Source organism: Heteronotia binoei, chromosome 9 (genome assembly GCF_032191835.1).
Source record: "Heteronotia binoei isolate CCM8104 ecotype False Entrance Well chromosome 9, APGP_CSIRO_Hbin_v1, whole genome shotgun sequence".
In the NCBI taxonomy this organism is placed as follows: domain Eukaryota; kingdom Metazoa; phylum Chordata; class Lepidosauria; order Squamata; family Gekkonidae; genus Heteronotia; species Heteronotia binoei.
In genome coordinates, this window is record NC_083231.1 from 102,296,309 (window position 1) to 102,315,423 (window position 19,115).

A 19,115-nucleotide genomic window follows, 5' to 3' on the forward strand; every position below is an offset into this window, starting at 1 on the left:
CCAAAGGGAGAGACCTCCTCGCTGCAAGGAGTTTTTTATCATATCTGTTTCCCCACCAACTGACCAAGTCAGGCCAGATCAAAAAAACTTTCCTGGAGATCTCTAGGAACTTCTTCCTGAAATTTCTCTAGCACATAACACCTTCAAATCTCTGTTCCCTGCTTGAAGGGGAAGACTCAACCCTTCCTATTGGCTAGACTTATTAGCATTTGTATGAAGGTAGGCTGAGGTTGAGTCTGAAAAGCAAATGAATTGACTTTCCTCTTTCCTGCCTATACTTTGCCCAGAGAGGGAGGAAAAACTTTTAGAACTCAGAGTGAAGGTTTTGCTCATTTCAGACCTCCAAAGACAAAATGAATTTCTTCACAGAGGTTGTCCAAAGTTCAGAAAAGTTCAGTTTGGACGTGACATATTGAACTTGTGCTAGTCATGAGGCAGTATTAGACAAGTAACTGAAGATGCAGGAATGGGTGGAGGGCAAAAATAGATTTGGTATCATCAGCATACAACAAGTGTTGAAAACCAGAGGATTTGATGAGGTTACCCATGGCCAGTATATAGAAGGAGAATAGAAGACAGCCAAGGTCAGATAGTTGAGGGACCCCAGCAGACAGAGGAAAATTGGAGAGAGAGAGAGCGTCTCCTTGAAAAGATATTTTATGAAACAGGGACAAGAACCAGCTGAGGACAGAGTCATGAAAATGCAGGAACTGAAGAAGGTGAAGCAGAAGAGATGATCAACTATATAAAAGCTGACAGAGAAGTCAAAAAAGAATGACATCAATCTTTGGATTTTGCAGTGAAGATGTTCTCAGTTGTTTTGGCGAGGGCAGTTTCAGTGGAAAGCAGGTACAGAAACCAGATTGTAAGGCTGGACTTGGAGGAAGGGAAGTGGAGGCAGCAGGACTAAATGTCAGGCTCTGTCTAGGAGCTTAGAAAAGAAAAGAAATTTGGCAGTAGGTGGAGAGGGAGGATGACTCAAGAGAGAACATTTTGTGAATGGACAACCAGCATGGCAGGGAAATAGTAAGAGGTGAGAAATAGGTTGATTATATGCTGTAGGAAAGGGAGAATAGTGAGGGAGAAGAAAATCAGGAGGCAGTATGATCAAGGGGTGTGTGTGGAGGGACTGCATGATGTCAACATAGTGGTAAACTTGTCAAGAGTGACTGGAAGGAAAGAGGAAATGACTGAAGGAGGTGTGAGAAGTGGAGACAGGTGCAAGCATGGACAGCTTCAAGAGGGGATTGGATAAACATATGGAACAGGAGTCTATCAGTGGCTATTAGCCACAGTGTATTGTTGGAACTCTCTGTCTGGGCAGAGATGCTCTGTATTCTTGGTGCTCGATGGGGGGGGGGGCACATTCTAGTGTCCTGGCCCCACTGATGGACCTGCTGATGGCACCTGTTTTTTTTTTGGCCACTGTGTAACACAGAGTGTTGGACTGGATGGGCCACTGGCGTGATCCAACATGGCTTCTCTTGTGTTCTTACTTGGCTCAGTTTTTCAGTAAAGAAGAAAGCCAAGTATTGGGTTAGGAAGGTCCAATACAACGTTCTCCCTGACCTAGACTGCCCAGGCTAGCCTGCTTTCATTAGATCTTAGAACCTAAGCAGGGTCAGCCCTGACAGCCAGTTTGGTGTAGTGGTTAAGAGTGCGGACTCTTATCTGGAAGAACCGGCTTTGATTCCCCACTCCTCCGCATGCAGCTGATGGAGTTACCTTGGGTCAGTCATAACTCTCTTAGAGCTGTTCTGCTCAAGAGCAGTTCTTGGAGAGTTCTCTCAGCCCCACTTGCCTCACAGGGTGTCTGTTGTGGGGAGGGGAAGGGAAAGGAGATGATAAACTACTCCATAAGACTCCAAGTGAAGGGCATAGTATAAATCCAATCTCTTTAAACTTAATATTTCAAAAACAATTCCGCATGACAACGTTAACAGATGTACCTTGCCTAAGCTTAACCAGTGTGAAGTGGACACTTGCCAGTCAGTGCCTCCCTACTCGTGGCTTCTGTGAATCTTTATGTCTTGACACATTTCTCTCTTCTGGTTTCATTGCTCCAGCTAGCCAAGCCAGGGACCTTTTGTCAAAGATGCTAGTGATTGACCCAGCCAAGCGGATATCAGTGGATGAAGCCTTACAGCACCCGTACATTAACGTTTGGTATGACCCAGCAGAAGTGGAGGCGGTAAGTAAGAAAGTGACTTGTCCCCTAAAGTTCTTTGTTTGCTTTAAGTGTTTAAGGCAGATGAATCCACTTTGCCCCTCCAATGGCATCCCCACCCCCAGAGTGACGGTACACAGTACTTAGCTATGTTGAATATATTACGGTAATTTTGAAGCAACAATTGCTATTACAGAATCAAGTTGAGAGCTTTCAAGAAATTGCATTGGTGGGTGGGGTGTGATAAATTATTGGACAGTTTCTTCCTGATCCAAATCTCCTCTTCCCCTATACTATATAAGAGCTATAAGAAGACTGAGCTAGCCAAGTTCCCCATTCACATTTGTTTTCCTCTCTCCCCTTCCAATAGCTGACACAGAACAACGTTCAACATTCTATGCCTTAAAGAGGGCAATGTGTGTGCTCAGTCATGACCTCCCCATTCTGGTTTCTTCTTCCTTTACAATATATTGTTTTTCTGCGTACCTGTGCCAAACTCACAGCCTCATCTGTGGAACATCTGCTCTATTGGCCTACTGATAGGCCCTGAATTGTTAAGTTTGCTAGCAGAAGGAGTGATTGAGTATGCTCCATAGGGTCAGTACCTCCAACATCTGATCTCACAGGATTACACACTGGGTTAGAATCTTGATATAATAACTTCATTGCCTTGGATGACCAAGTTCCTGCAGAATCACTCCGATGCTGGAATGATCATATAGAAATTTACAATACACAAAGTTTCACACTGCTTATCTAGATCGTTCTAAATTGTAGGTGAGACAGGATGCTGGACTCAATGGACCACTGGCCTGATCCAGGAGGGCTCTTTTAAGTTCTTATGCCTTGTCACAAGCAGGGAACCAGGGAGGGCCTGTAAAGGCTGCCACCACTCTGGTAAGGGTCTGTCTGGGAGGGCCCAGAGCACCCACCTGGCCCTTTCTTCCTTCTCAGCAAGCACTTTTTATCTGTGACTGAAGAGATGTGCAGGCCCAGGCAGCATAACAACAGTTATTTTATTTATAAGTGCTCAAGAACAAACAAGTGGGTTGTAAAACTTTCAGTGCAACAGTAAACATGGAAAAACAGTAAAGGTGGTACAAAGAAAAATAAAAGCCCTGACATGGCTAACTATACAATCCCTTCCTTCTGATTCCAGCTGACTCATCACTCTTTGGATGAGGGAACACTCCTGCTGCAGCCCTCTCTCCAGTTCAGCCTTTTCAGAGAGAGCATTCCTCCTCCTCCAGCTAGGCCTTTTATCCTTTCCTCTCAGCTCCCATCCCTCTGGTCTCTACTGGGCAAGTTTTCCCTCCAAAATTTCTGCTCACCCAATCAGAGGGACAGAAGGGATCCTGGGAAATGCAGGCCCTGTAGCTACTTTAATACAGGCGTCCCTGGACCCTGTAGGCCGCATCAGGCCTAGGATCATGACATGCCCATTTGGGGAGCAAAGGTGGATTTGTACAGCCAAGCCTCATCAGATCTCAAAAACTAAACAGGGTCAGCCCTGGTTAGAACTTGGATGAGAGACCACCAAGGAAGGCTCTGCAGAGGAAGGCAATGGCAAACCACTTCTGCTTCTCATTTGCCTTGAAAGCCCCTTGGCTGGGGTCACCATAAGCTGTTAGCTAAACAGGGTCAGTACTTGGAAGGGAGAGCACCAAGGAAGGCTCTGAAGAGGAAGGTGATGGTAGAGCACCTCTTCTTTTCTCTTGCCTTGAAAGCCCATTGCTGGGGTTACCATAAATTGGAAGCTAAGCAAGACTGGTACTTGGAAGGGAGACCACCAAGGAAGACTCTGGAGAGGAAGGCAAACCACCCTCTGCTTCTCACTTGCTTTGAAAGTCCTTTGCTGGGGCTGCCGTAAGTCAGCTGCAACTTGTCAGCACTTTACACATGCCCGTTTGATTCATGTTAACTGAAATTTCCCAGTGTGCAAATTATGACATCACAAGAAAAGGGACAATTGAGCACCTCCAGAGCCTGTTTCTTACCTGGAGGAGGTGAAAGATTCTTTCCAGTCCTAGCTGGGTTTTGGTTAACGCCGGCTGAAAGGAGAGAAAATGAAGTCAGCGGTGGCACGGTCCTTCTTCCATAGAACATTGCCTTATAAGCATCATTAACTCCATGCTTACCCTCTGGGGAGAAAGATCAGGTATTACTGTGCAGTTCTGGGAAATACAACCAATCCTAAAAAGCCACCTGAGAAGCCTTCGCATCTTGTAATCCTTCCCAATGTCAGGGTTGCCGTGGGAATAAATCCATTAGTGTTTATGAGGTGCTCAGTTACCATGGTGATGTGGTACCATATGGAGACAGGGGTTGCAGCCTGCAGGCCTGTATCTTTTTCTGCTTTGACTGTGAGGCCCAAGATCTATGGGCTTTGGATGGCAGATATCACAGCTAGTAGCTGGCCGCAGACCAGGCGCCCCTGCCTGTGAGGTTAATGTGAGGTTAATGTTTCCCCCCAAAAAATGCACAATTCATTTCTTCTGTTGTTTCTTTACTAGGCAGGGCAGTTCCAGGTTTTGGGGGGACCTAGGCAGACAGCGCTCAGGGGCTCCCTATATGCCCATGCATCCATCTCCCACTTGGAAGCCCTTCTACCACCCATGTTCACTTGTCTGCACCACCTGCATGCCTTTTCCCCAACAGTGCTTGCCAGTGTACGCAGCTGGGAGTGCTGCTGCCATTGCCACCACGAGGGCCGTACTGTGCACCACCCACCAAATGCACCCACAATTTGGGGGCATTTGGGAGCATGGGTATAGACAGGGGGCAGTCCTGGGCCCTGACCAGCTGTCTCACTTCAGGTACACTGACCCTGGCCCTGTTTTCAGGATTAGAATGATCAGAGCTGTTTTTTGTAGGAAAAGCCCTGCAGGAACTCATTTGCATATTAGTCCACACCCCCTGGCATCACCATTGTTTTGCACAGGGCTTTTTTGTAGAAAAAGCTGAGCAGGAATTCATTTGCATATTAGGTCACACCCTCTGACACCAAGCCAGCCAGAACTGTGTTCCTTTTCAAAAAAAGCCCTGAGAATGATCTCTGGGTCTACAGAGACACAAGTAGGCCCACTCATTAAGGCATTCTTTGAGCTCTTCTTACAAAAGGTAGACTTCCAATGGGAAGCATCCAGTCTGTCTTTTGTAGCTGACTGTTTTCTGCATTGAGTGTTTCCCTGAAGCAGAATGCCTTCATCTATATCCTCAGCACATTTCCTCTTGAATCCTGGATTCCCAGTCTGTATACCACATCATAGGAATACCCCAAGCAGGTGTTAGAGGGTTGCCTTGTCATTAACATCGCCAGTAGCCCTAAGTTCCTAATTTTCACTGCTGCAAGATAGTGCAGAACTAGGAACCAGTAAGAACACAAAAGGACCCTGCTCTCTGAGACCATCTAGTCCAGCATCCATCCATCCATCCCATCCCTTCCTTCCTTCCTTCCTTCCTTCCTTCCTTCCTTCCTTCCTTCCTTCCTTCCTTCCTTCCTTCCTTCCCTCCTTCCTTCCTTCCCTCCTTCCTTCCTTCCCTCCTTCCCTCCCTCCTTCCTTCCCTCCCTCCTTCCTTCCTTCCTTCCTTCCTTCCTTCCTTCCTTCCTTCCTTCCTTCCTTCCTTCCTTCCTTCCTTCCTTCCTTCCTTCCTTCCTTCCTTCCTTCCTTCCTTCCTTCCCTCCCTCCTTCCTTCCTTCCTGGATTTCAACCAGAGAACATGGTCAAGAGGTCTTCCAAAGGAAGTCCCTCACAGGTGGCTAATGATGGAGGAGTCACTTGCCAAGCCATTCCAGGATGCTCTCAACACTTTGCTTGCCCTGGCTCCTTTTAGGCTTTTTTTTTATCTGACAGAAGAAGATGCCTGGGCTTTTGCTGTCCACATCTCCTCCCTGCCTTTGGTCTGAATGAAGCAGCACACGCTTGAAGGCTTCTCCTTGGTTTTAGGGTTGTCTGTTCCTTTCCCTTTTAATAGCGGCTTAATATGTGGAAATGGGCCAGTGAAGCTTTTCATGGCATGGAGGTAAATCACATCACCTGCTAGCCCATTAAGCTTCTACCAAAGGGACAGGACATTTTTTCCTCCAGGCAGTTAGCAATCCTAGCGTGTGTACACACACACACACACACACACACACACACCCTTCCTGGGAATAGAGTGGCACATGGCATTACTCTGCCCTTGGGCAGGGACTTGTGAATAGAAGGTCTACAGTTCCCAGCTGCAAATACTGGATTTCCAAGACGTGGGCATCTCCAGCTTGTGCATATGCACAGCATCCTAAAGGAAGATGGTTGCATGCCAATAGCATATGTGCTAGGGAATCCAAATTCCGGGGGGTGGGGGGACATCCTGCCAAGAGGATTTATGGTTTAGCAGGGCTCATTTGTCCCCGACAGCTTCCTTTCAGCCCCACAACAGACTGCTCAGGGAAGGTCCTCTCAGCCCACCCCTAGCTGGTTTGCTGAGTGATTTGCGGATGCTCTTCCTCCAGGCTAACCCTCCCCAGAGGTGCAATTACTTGGAAAAACATAGAACATGCACCACTGATAAACAGATACTTCTTTCATGATCCTGCAAACTGCCGCAAGCCTGTAGCCGAGCTATCGGTTCACCTGATCCTGGGCACCTCTGCAGAATGATCATTGTGTGGATCAGAATTAATATTGGAACGTCTTGAGATTTGTCATAGTTTTGCCTGGGGTCATTGCAGCTCCACGTCCCGCTTCTCTCTGTTGGTTGATGCTGGTCCCCTCCTCAGCCACAGGAGGAGTTGGGGAATATCTCAGCGTGCGCTTTTCGTTCTCTAACCTACACCATGGATGTTCTCATATTATGTCCTAGGGAACTAGGGCCAAGAGAAAGTGAATCAAAGTATATGTGCAATGCTTCCAGCTGTTGCAGGAATCTGCCTGTAAAGTGTTAGTATTCAAGATCCTTAGCATTCTTATGTCTACATCCCTGCCTCCCTCTGTGCTTAACTTTTGCACCCAAAGAGGCGTTGACACATTCATCAACGTCTGCTTAGAAGGGAGGAGCATGGCTTTGTAGTCAGTCCACACGCTTTGCTTCCAGAATGCCCCAAGTTCAATCTCTGTAGCTACCTCACGCAGCAAGTCTTGAGAAAGACTTATTTCTGTTTGAGGCCTCAGGGTGCTACTTCCTGGCCCAGTGGACAATAGCCTTGTAAGTCACTCTGAAATTCAGAGTGAAGGGCGGGGTATCCTCCTCCTCTTCCAGTAGACAATAATGAGGTAGATGGGAGGACCAGTAGTCTGACTTAGTATAAAGCAGCATCACATGTTCATATATGTGTAGAAAAAAGCCTCATCTAGTTAATGTCATGGCAACAGGCTGTTGGGAAAGGGAGGGGGGCAGCTAAAAAAAAAAAAGGCTGGCAAGCTTATTGATGTCTAGAAAAGAGACTTGGATTCCAAGAGAGAAGTTGTCCTGACCTGGATGACCCAGGCTAGCCCAGTCTTGAGAGATCTAAGAAGCAAAGCTGTTATTATTTGGATGGGAGTCTAGGGTTGCTATGAAGAGGCAGGCAATGTCAAACCACCTCATCACACCTCTTGCCTTGAAAACCCCCATGAGGGGTCACCATAAGTGGGTTGCCTCCTGACCACACTTTCTGCCACCAAAGAAGAAATTAGGGACCTTGGGAATACTTGTTTCCATGGTGTTTGGTTGGTTTATTACAGCTTGCCTGCAGCCACTTGAAATTGGATTCTTCTTTGCCTGCTAGAAGAAGGACCATATCCTGGTCCTTTGGTGGAAAGTTTCAAGCACAGCCTCCTTATGGTGATCCTATAGGGTTTGCGAGGCAAGAGACTTAACAGAGGTGGTTTGTCATTGCCTGTGTCTGCAATGCAACCCTGGGCTTCCTTAGTGGTCTCTCATCCAAGTACTAACTAGGACTGACCCTGCTTAGATTCCAAGATTGGCTAGCCACAAGATGTTAAAAGTCATTATCTGAAAAATGTGGCCTGATGAAGAGTTCTGCTGAACTTAAAAGCTTGCACATTATAATGTGTCATTGGGCTAGTCCCAATAAAAGGTATTACATGGACTGTGTTTGTAACCTCATTTAAGGCCACTTTTCTCTAGTAATGAGCATCCAGATCACAGGAAGTGATGGTATCGCTTTACTCTGCTCTGGTAAGACCTCAGCTGGAGTATTGTGTTCAGTTTTGGGCACCACATTTTAAGAAGGATATAGACAAGCTGCAACAGGTCCAGAGAAGGGCAACGAAGACCAAGTCTGGAGACCAAGTCCTATGAGGAAAGGTTGAAGGAGCTGGGGACGTTTAGCCTGGAGAGGAGGCGGCTGAGAGGTGATATAATCACCTTCTTCAAGTACTTGAAGGGCTGTCCTATAGAGGATGGTGTGGAATTGTTTTCTGTGGCCCCAGAAGGTAGGACCAGAACCAATGGGCTGAAATTAAATTGAAAGAGTTTCCAGCTCAACATTAGGAAGAACTTCCTGACCATTAGAGCAGTTCCTCAGTGGAACAGGCTTCCTCCTTGGGAGGTGGTGGGCTCTCCTTCCTTGGAGGTTTTTAAACAGAGGCTAGAAGGCCATCTGACAGCAATGAAGATCCTGTGAATTTAGGGGGAGGTGTTTGTGAGTTTCCTGCATTGTACAGAGGGTTGGACTAGATGACCCTGGAGATCCCGTCCAACTCTATGATTCTATGAGACCTAGCCTCAGAGCATGGTAGTGGGACGGGGGTGTGGGGAATATGCTGGCACAGCCCTTAAGAGCTGACTCCATAGAATGAGCTATGCCTAAATCAGAGCTCCTTGATGCCTGCCAGTGCTGCAGCCTGATATTTCCTCAGTGGCAATGTGGGACAATAAGCAAAGACAAGCAAAGGGCTCTGCCGGTATAGTTACGCATGAGTCATCATATAGCATTTCACAGAAGGAACGTACACACACACTTTCCTTTTCATTCTGTTGTATACAAACTGAGCTTCTTATTCAGCTTTTGATTGCTAGAACTATGCATCTTAACAGTGCAAAAAAAGCTAACTTTTTACAAAACAAATCAATGAAAGGCAGATGTGTGATGAAGCAAATGGCTGAAGCAAACACAAGTACTTCCCCCTCCCCTGCAAGTGAATTGGATTCTGTTTATAGTGTCATGAATGATGTATGCAGGTGTAGGAATAACTAGCCCAGCTTCTGAAGCGTTTATAGATCCATTATTTTCCACTCCCTCTTCCCCACTGTCTGGATTAGTCATCCAAGGATGGTCATTCAATCTGGTATGGCTTCTCTTTGTAGCATTAGTGGCCATATGCTGAGCTAGCTCCTACGTATTTCTTGCACCTGCACCAGCTGTCTCTCCATTTCTTTCTTCTTTTCACCCGGCCATCTCCCTGTAGTTTGTACCCACTTCCACCTCTAAAGCATCCTTGCCCCCCTCCTGCTTTTCTCGTTTTCTTATCTCTGAATTGATGCTGGTACAGCTATAATCCCATTAGGATTTGCTCCCTGCAAAACTGAGGGGTAGAGCGCCCTTAAAGGTTCCCAAAGGCGACCATGGCTTAATTTTTTTCTGAATAATCACAGCTGAAGAAACTACTGCTGGCTGTGTCCTGTGAACATGTTACATTTATCCAGGGCTTTTTTTGTAGCAGGAACTCCTTTGCATATTAGGCCACATACCCTCTGATGTAGCCAATCCTCCAAGAGCTTACAGGGCCCTTAATAAAGGCCTACTATAAACTCCAGGAGGATTGGTTACATCAGGAAGGTGTGGCCTAATATGCAAAGGAGTTCCTGCTATTAAAAAGCCCTGCAGTTATCTACTCTCATCCCCACCAAAGCCCTGACTTGGATGGCCTAGGTTAGCCTGACACTTGTTACAGCTTAAAAGCTAAGTAGGGTCTAAGATGTTTAGTTCTTAGAGGGGAGACCACCAATGAAGTCCAGGGTCACTACACAGAGGCAAGCAATGGCAAACCACCTCTGAATGTCTCTTGCCTTGAAAACCCCTACAGGGTGACCACAAGTCAACTGTGATTGATGACACTTTCCACCCCCACCCATAAAAAGTTTTGTTTTGTTTTGTTTGGTAATGTCACTTTCACATCATGTGAATCCTATCACCGTTATTTGCAAAAGGATACAAATATCTCCCTAGGCCTATTTGGACACTTGACACTGCTTATATGGGTCCAGGGCTTTTGGGGGGCAGGAATGCAGTTGGCTTGGCAACAATGGGAGTAGCCTAATATGCAAATGAATTCCTGCTGGGCTTTTTCTGCAAAAAAGAGTCTTGTATAGGTCTGTTGGTCTATAAAGGTCAGTATTTCTACCCTGTCTGGCAGTGGCTTTCTAGATTCTCTGGGAAATACCTTTCACTATTACCTGAGCAATCAAACTAGAGATGTCAGGATTTGAACCTGGGACCTTCTGCATGCCAAGCAGATGCTCTATCACTGGGCCATGGCCCTTCACCATTTATCTACATAAGCTCAACACTTTCCACTGTGTCATTCTGGTCTTGACTGTTGCATATGCAGTGACAGAACAAGGGATTATATTTATGCCATTCCCACTAATGTTGGTCGGGGAAGGAAAAATGGAAAAAAAGGGTTAGTCTTTGATTTGAACAAGGGGGTATCAAAATGGACTACTTAAGCATTGTAGAGAGGAATGCAGAATATTAAAACTGGCTTGACGTGTGTAGAAAATGCCAACGGTTTCTGTGTCAAGAGCTTAACCTAAAACTAATGATCCTGTGCATCTTCTTGGAATTTACAGGATGAGAAACATATGAGGAAAACTAGATGGCGTCCTAGACAAATGCAGAATCCTGGGCTAGTTATTATTTTATAAGTCTATTAAAAAGTTTACGATCTTTTCACGGGCTGCGGGGGAGCAGTAAAATTATGATGTCTCGTTCAAATGGCAGGGAGCGTAACGAGAATGGGAAATGACAGAAGGACGCAAAAGCCTTCTCTCCCAGTGACGGGTTTCAAAAAGAGTAGACTCCAGTGTTCTTTCTTTAAATGCCAGGCTGTGACCTGCTGCTAACGAGAGGGAAATGCATGTTATTACTTGGAAGACGTGCTGTTCGTTCCTAAGGGATGAAGGACAAGCCGGAGTCTGATTGCCCTGAAGTGTACTTGGGGAGAAACCACCATGCCTGGCTCTTTGACCTCCAAGGGCTTGTAAACAATGGTACTATTGTCTTGTTGCTTAGGCATAGACTGGCTTTCAGTTTCTTCTGGCAGTTTGTGTGCTGTAGGAAAACCTCTCCTATTGCTACAACTAGGGTTGCCAAGTCCTCCCCCACCCCCACCCCCTAAAAGCAGCTTCGGCTCTGGCGAGCTCTAGCAGCTGAAGGTCTGTTTCGTTCTTCACCGGCCATTTGCCTTCATTAGGGTTGCCAATCCCCAGGTAGGGGCAGGAGATCCCCCAGTTTGGAGGCCCTCCCCCCGCTTCAGGGTCATCAGAAAGTGGAGGAGGGAAGGGAAATGTCTGCTGGGCACTCCATTATGCCCTATGGAGACCAATTTCCATAGGGTGTAATGGAGAATTGATCTGCAGATATCTGGGGCTCTGGGGGGCTGTTTTTTTAGGTGGTGGCACCAGGTTTTCAGCATAGCATCCAGTACCTCTCCCCAAAATACCCTCCGAGTTTAAAAAGCATAGGACCAGGGGGTCCAATTCTATGAGCCCCAAAAGAAGGTGCCTCTATCCTTCATTATTTCCATTGGAGGGAAGGCATTTAAAAGGTGTGCAGTCCCTTCAAATGCGATGGCCAGAACTCCCTTTGGAGTTCAGTTATGCTTGTCACAACCTTACTCCTGGCTCCATCTCAAAAGTCTCCTGGCTCCACACCCTAAGTCCCTGAATTGGATTTGGCAACCGTAGCCTTCACACTCTCTTTGTGCACTTCTGTGGGAAACAGGATGCAGAATGAAGTGGAACTTTTGTAACTCACCATTTTTTAAAAAATGTTTATGTGGCACATCCCCTTTAGTTAGGGTTGATTCACATGACCTTCCCCACATTGCTAGATGGGAGATGATTGAACTGAAGCGGTTCGATCATCAGTCGCTTCAACCCAGATGATCTGAGTAAATGATGGATCAAATAGATAATGTGAATAAGGATTTACTCAGTGCACACACCTTATGGCTAGTGCTGGACATATGCTATGATTCCCGTGGGCAGGGGGGAGCAGAATTATTTGTTTTATTAATTTATTTAAAGCACATCTATGGTGCCTTTCCACCCAGCTCCAGGTCCTCAAGGTGGCAAACATGGAAACATTTCAAACATTTAAAACAGTGTGATATACATATATTGGAATTGGGTCTGGAAGCTGACTATGAGCCAGTGTAGATTAAACAAGACGGGAGTGGGCTTCTGAGCATGTGTGTAGTTCATATTCCTTGACTTCCTTCCAGAGCAGGGGTGGCCAAACTCTGGCTCAGGAGCCATATGTGGCTGTTTCACGTGTATTTTGTGGCTCTCAAACCCCCCATCACCCTGTAGGCCAGCTTGGAGAATGCATTTGTCTCTTTAAATCACTTCTCCAAGCCAAGCCAACTGGCAGCTTGGAGAGTTTAAGGTTAAAGTTGCTTTCTTTAAGAACATAAGAACATAAGAGAAGCCATGTTAGATCAGGCCAATGGCCCATCCAGTCCAACATTCTGTGTCACACAGCGGCCAAATATATATATATATATATATATATATATATATATATATATATATATATATATATATATATACACACACACACACACACTGTGGCTAATAGCCACTGATGGACCTCTGCTCCATATTTTTATCTAACCCCTTCTTGAAGGTGGCTATGCTTGTGGACGCCACCACCTCCTGTGGCAGTGAATTCCACATGTTAATCACCCTTTGGGTGAAAAAGTACTTCCTTTTATCCGTTTTAACCTGTCTGCTCAGCAATTTCATCGAATGCCCACGAGTTCTTGTATTGTGAGAAAGGGAGAAAAGTACTTCTTTCTCTACTTTCTCCATCCCATGCATTATCTTGTAAACTTCTATCATGTCACCCCTCAGTCGACGTTTCTCCAAGCTAAAGAGCCCTAAGCGTTTCAACCTTTCTTCATAGGGAAGGTGTTCCAGCCCTTTAATCATTTTAGTTGCCCTTTTCTGAACTTTCTCCAATGCTATAATATCCTTTTTGAGGTGCGGCGACCAGAACTGCACACAGTACTCCAAATGAGACCGCACCATCGATTTATACAGAGGCATTATGATACTGGCTGATTTGTTTTCAATTCCCTTCCTAATAATTCCCAGCATGGCGTTGGCCTTTTTTATTGCAAACGCACACTGTCTTGACATTTTCAGTGAATTATCTACCATGACCCCAAGATCTCTCTCTTGGTCTGTCTCTGCCAGTTCACACCCCATCAACTTGTATTTGTAGCTGGGATTCTTGGCCCCAATGTGCATTACTTTGCACTTGGCCACATTGAACCGCATCTGCCACGTTGACGCCCACTCACCCAGCCTCAACAGATCCCTTTGGAGTTCCTCACAATCCTCTCTGGTTCTCACCACCCTGAACAATTTAGTGTCATCCGCAAATTTGGCCACTTCACTGCTCACTCCCAACTCTAAATCATTTATGAACAAGTTAAAGAGGATGGGACCCAGTACCGAGCCCTGCGGCACCCCACTGCTTACCGTCCTCCACTGCGAAGACTGCCCATTTATACTCACTCTCTGCTTCCTATTACTCAGCCAGTTTTTGATCCACAAGAGGACCTGTCCTTTTACTCCATGACTCTCAAGCTTTCTAAGGAGCCTTTGATGAGGAACTTTATCAAAAGCTTTCTGGAAGTCAAGGTAAACAACATCTATCGGGTCTCCTTTGTCCACATGTTTGTTCACCCCCTCAAAGAAATGTAACAGGTTAGTGAGGCAAGATCTTCCCTTGCAGAACCCATGCTGAGTCTTCCTCAATAACCCGTGTTCATCAATGTGCCTACTCATTCTGTCCTTGATAATGGTTTCTACCAACTTTCCCGGTATTGAAGTCAGACTGACTGGCCTGTAATTTCCCGGATCTCCTCTGGAACCCTTTTTAAAGATGGGGGTGACATTTGCTACCTTCCAGTCCTCAGGAACGGAGGCAGATTTCAATGAAAGATTACAGATTTTTGTTAGAAGATCCACAAGTTCAACTTTGAGTTCTTTCAGAATTCTCGGATGTATGCCATCCGGACCCGGTGACTTATTAATTTTTAATTTGTCTATCAGTTGTAGGACCTCCTCTTTTGTCACCTCAATCTGACTCAGGTCTTTCAACACCCCTTCCAATATTAGTGGTTCTGGGGCGGGCAAACACTTCTCATCTTCCACGGTGAAGACGGAGGCAAAAAATGCATTCAGCTTCTCAGCCATTTCCCCATCCTCCTTCAGTAATCCTTTTACCCCATGGTCATCCAAGGGCCCCACTGCTTCCCTGGCTGGTTTCCTACTTCTAATATATTTGAAGAAATTTTTATTGTTGGTCTTTATGTTTTTTGCAATATGCTCCTCATAGTCCCTTTTTGCCTGCCTGATCACAGTCTTGCATTTGATTTGCCACTGTCTGTGTTCCCTTTTATTAATCTCACTTGGACTGGTTTTCCACCGCTTAAAGGAGTCCTTCTTACCTTTTACAGCTTCCATTGCTTTGTTTGTTAACCATGCTGGCCTCTTCTTATACCTGTTTGTGCCTTTCCTAACTTGTGGTATGTATTTTATCTGAGCTTCTAGGATTATAGTTTTAAATAGTCCACCTCTTCCTTCCTCCCCCCCCCATCAATTTGCTTTCTTCCCACCTTCCATCCCACCTTCCTTCCTGTCTTGTGGTTTTCAAACACCTGATGTTCATATCTTGCAGCATTCAAACATCTGACATTTATTCTATGTGGCTCTTATTAAACAAGTTTGGCCACCCTGTTCCAGAATGCTCCTCAAGAAGCTATGAAGTGGGGGAATGTTTGCCAGTATTCAGACATGAAATCTCATGGGGCAGACTTTTGTTCTTGGACCAGAGGGGTTCAAATCTCTGCTCCACTATGTTCCTTATGGAGTAACCTTGGGCTAGTTAGTTTCTCTTGAACCACTGCACTGAGTTATCATGAAGATTAAGTTATTATGAAAGGGGGAAAAGACTATCCTTTGGAGGAGGAAAGATACAAATGTGATAAATAAATATTTTTGCTCTACCCTTCTGAATCTTGCAAGCCTGATCGATCTTCCTTCCTCTGTGCTTCTTGGTTTATTCTGCTCTGCATGCTAAACTTTGACTTTCAAAGTCTCTTTGCTGGCATGGTGGAGTGTAGTTTCTGGTTTTTATCAGCCTGACTGATGATTTCTTCTGGGATATCTTGGTATACGAGATAGGCCTGGACAAAGGAGGTCAAAGCCAGGTCATTGGTTTGTCAGCCTCTGAGCTACCCAGGGATATATCAAACAGTTTGCATTCTCTCTCACTCCACTCTTCTTTAATTCAATAGTAAGTATTGCAGTTCAGGGAAGGTATTTGGAATACACTGTTTGGATTTGGGGTGACCAAACTGTGGCTCAGGAGCCACATGAGGCTCTTTCACACGTACTGCGTAGCTCTCAAAGCCCCCATTACCCTGTTGACTGGCTTGGAGAAGGCATTTGTCTCTTTCAGTCCCTTCTCCAAGCCAAGTCAGCCAGCAGCTTGGATAATGCATTTAAAGTCAAATTTGCTTTATTTTCACTTCTCTCTCTCTCCCTCCTTCCTCATCTATCTGTCTGTCTGTGTCTATCTATCATCTATCTGTCTTTCTGTCTGTCTTCCTCCCTCCCTCCCTCCAACATCTGTCATTCATGTCTTGTGGCTCTCAAACATCTGACATTTATTCTATATGACCCTTATGTTAAGCAAGTTTGGCCACCCTGATTGTTCTGTAAAATTGTATATTCACTACCACCCTGTGTCCATGTACATTCCCATCAGTTAAGTTCTTTCCCCCCCTAATAGCCAGAATTTACAGTTGTCCCTTTTAAGTAAAGTGTTTACAGACTTCAGCAAGTCAGTTTCTGAACACCCAGCAATAAGATTTTCCCTGCTGCTCTATGGCACACCCACTGAACTGAAAAAGACAATAAACAGTGTGCATTTTTAAAGCTTTGCATACACCATAGAAACTCACATATTTCTAGGACTGAGGCCAGTTGCTGCTCTTTGCAATGTTCTTGGAGTGATCTGTGCCTTTCCTCGATCATATGGACAGGATATGACCTATTTGTAGATGGAGCACTGTACATAAAGGGGACGTGGGATAGAGTGTACCAGCATGCTAATTGAACATTCTGATGCTGCTCCAGCCTACATATGTTCACCTGAATCTGGCTGTAAGACATGTCTGTGCATGTGCAAACTGTACACGTGTAAGCTCTGTCTTGCAATCAGAAGTATAAGGTATAAGAGAAGGCCTGCATGGTTAACAAACAAAGTAATGGAAGCTGTAAAAGGTAAGAAGGACTCCTTTAAGCGGTGGAAAGCTAGTCCAAGTGAGATTAATAAAAGGGAACACAGGCTGTGGCAAATGCAAGGCTGTGATCAGGCAGGCAAAAAGGGACTGAGGAGCATATTGCAAAAAACATAAAGACCCAACAGTAAAAATTTCTTCAAATATATTAGAAGCAGGAAACCAGCCAGGGAGGCAGTGGGGCCCTTGGATGACCAAGGGGTAAAAGGATTACTGAAGGAGGATAAGGAAATGGCTGAGAAACTGAATGCATTTTTTGCCTCCATCTTCACTGTGGAAGACGAGAAGTGTTTGCCCCCTCCAGAACCACTAATTTTGGAAGGGGTGTTGAAAGACCTGAGTCAGATTGAGGTGACGAGAGAGGAGGTCCTACAACTGATTGACGAATTAAAAGCTAATAAGTCACCAGGTCCGGATGGCATACATCCAAGAGTTCTGAAAGAACTCAAAGTTGAACTTGTGGATCTCCTGACAAAAATATGTCATCTTTCATTGACATCTGACTCCGTTCCTGAGGACTGGAAGGTAGCAAATGTCAAGCAAATGTCACCCCCATCTTTAAAAAGGGTTCCAGAAGAGATCCGGGAAATTACAGGCCAGTCAGTCTGACTTCAATACTGGGAAAGTTGGTAGAAACCATTTTCAAGTACTGAATGAATAGGCACATTGATGAACACAAGTTATTGAGGAAGACTCAGCATGGGTTCTGTAAGGGAAGATCTTGCCTCACTAACCTGTTACATTTCTTTGAGGGGGTGAACAAACGTGGACAAAGGGGACCCAATAGATGTTGTTTACCTTGACTTCCAGAAAGCTTTTGATAAAGTTCCTCATCAAAGGCTCCTTAGTAAGCTTGAGAGTCATGGAGTAAAAGGACAGGTCCTCTTGTGGATCAAAAACTGGCTAATTAATAGGAAGCAGAGAGTGAGTATAAATGGGCAGTCTTCGCAATGGAGGACGGTAAGCAGTGGAGTGCCGCAGGGCTCAGTACTGGTCCCATGCTCTTTAACTTGTTCATAAATGATTTGAAGTTGAGAGTAAGCAGTGAAGTGGCCAAGTTTGCGGATTACACTAAATTGTTCAGGGTGGTAAGAACCAGAGAGGATTGTGAGGCACTCCAAAGGGATCTGTTGAGGCTGGGTGAGTGGGTGTCAACGTGGCAGATGAGGTTCAGTGTGGCCAAGTACAAAGTAATGCACATTGGGGCGAAGAATCCCAGCTGCAAATACAAGTTGATGGGGGGTGAACTGGCAGAGACTGACCAAGAGAGAGATCTTGGGGTCATGGTAGATAACTCACTGAAAATGTCAAGACAGTGTGTAATTGCAATAAAAAATTATTGGAAATTATTAGGAAGGGAATTGAAAACAAATCAGCCAGTATCATAATGCCCCTGTATAAATCGATGGTGCGGTCTCATTTAGAATACTGTGTACAATTCTGGTCACCGCACATCAAAAAGGATATTATAGCATTGGAAAAAGTCCACAAGAGGGCAACTAGAATGATTAAAGGTTTGGAACACTTTCCCTATGAAGAAAGGTTAAAACGCTTGGGGCTCTTTAGCTTGGAGAAACGTCGACTGCGGGATGACGTGATAGAGGTTTACAAGATTATGCATGGAATGGAGAAAGTAGAGAAAAAAGTACTTTTCTCCCTTTCTCACAATACAAGAACTTGTGGGCATTCAATTAAATTGCTGAGCAGTTGGGTTAAAACAGATAAAAGGAAGTACTTCTTCACCCAAAGGGTGACTAACATGTGGAATTCACTGCCACAGGAGGTGGCGGCGGCTACAAGCATAGTCAGCTTCAAGAGGGGATTGTATAAAAATATTGAGCAGAGGTCCATCAGTGGCTGTTAGCCACAGTATATTATTGGAACTGTCTGGGGCAGTGATGCTCTGTATTCTTGGTGCTTGGGGTGGGGGGGCAAAGTGGAAGGGCTTCTAGACCCACTTATGAACCTCCTGATGGCACCTGGGGTTTTTGGCCACTGTGTGACACAGAGTGTTGGACTGGATGGGCCATTGGCCTGATCCAACATGGCTTCTCTTATGTTCTAATTGTGTCTTTTCATGAGGATGGAGCCTACCTGAGTAAAACTCATATGTCCAGAGCTGGCCCTGCCACTAGGCAAACTAGGTGATTGCCTAGGGTGTCGGCCTTCTGGGGGCACCAAATTGGGTGCCCCCTTGTGATTTGGTGATGGTATCAGTGCAGGGAGGCCATCAGAAGTTAGCCTTGCCTTAGGTGCCAGACAGTCTAGGGGCAGCCCTGCATATATGTGCAAATGCTGTGTCTATGTACGGATGACACACATAGGCAATGGTGAGAAGGGCAGGCTCACTTCTGTTTCCTTCCTGTGTACACCAATATTGTGTGTATACGCGGCTACAGAACCAACACATGTACAGTGTT

At 45.5% G+C, this 19,115-nt stretch overlaps 1 protein-coding gene across 5 annotated transcripts in view; it reads left to right on the forward strand.

Annotated features, from left to right (window-relative positions):
- Window positions 1–19,115, forward strand: part of MAPK10 (mitogen-activated protein kinase 10) — a 313,465-nt gene that overhangs the window by 277,489 nt on the left and 16,861 nt on the right. For all 5 annotated transcript variants that reach the window (XM_060247089.1, XM_060247090.1, XM_060247092.1 and 2 more), the window contains one exon: window positions 2,067–2,191. In XM_060247089.1, coding sequence (XP_060103072.1) covers window positions 2,067–2,191 — 125 coding nt within the window. The remainder of the gene's footprint in view (window positions 1–2,066; window positions 2,192–19,115) is intronic.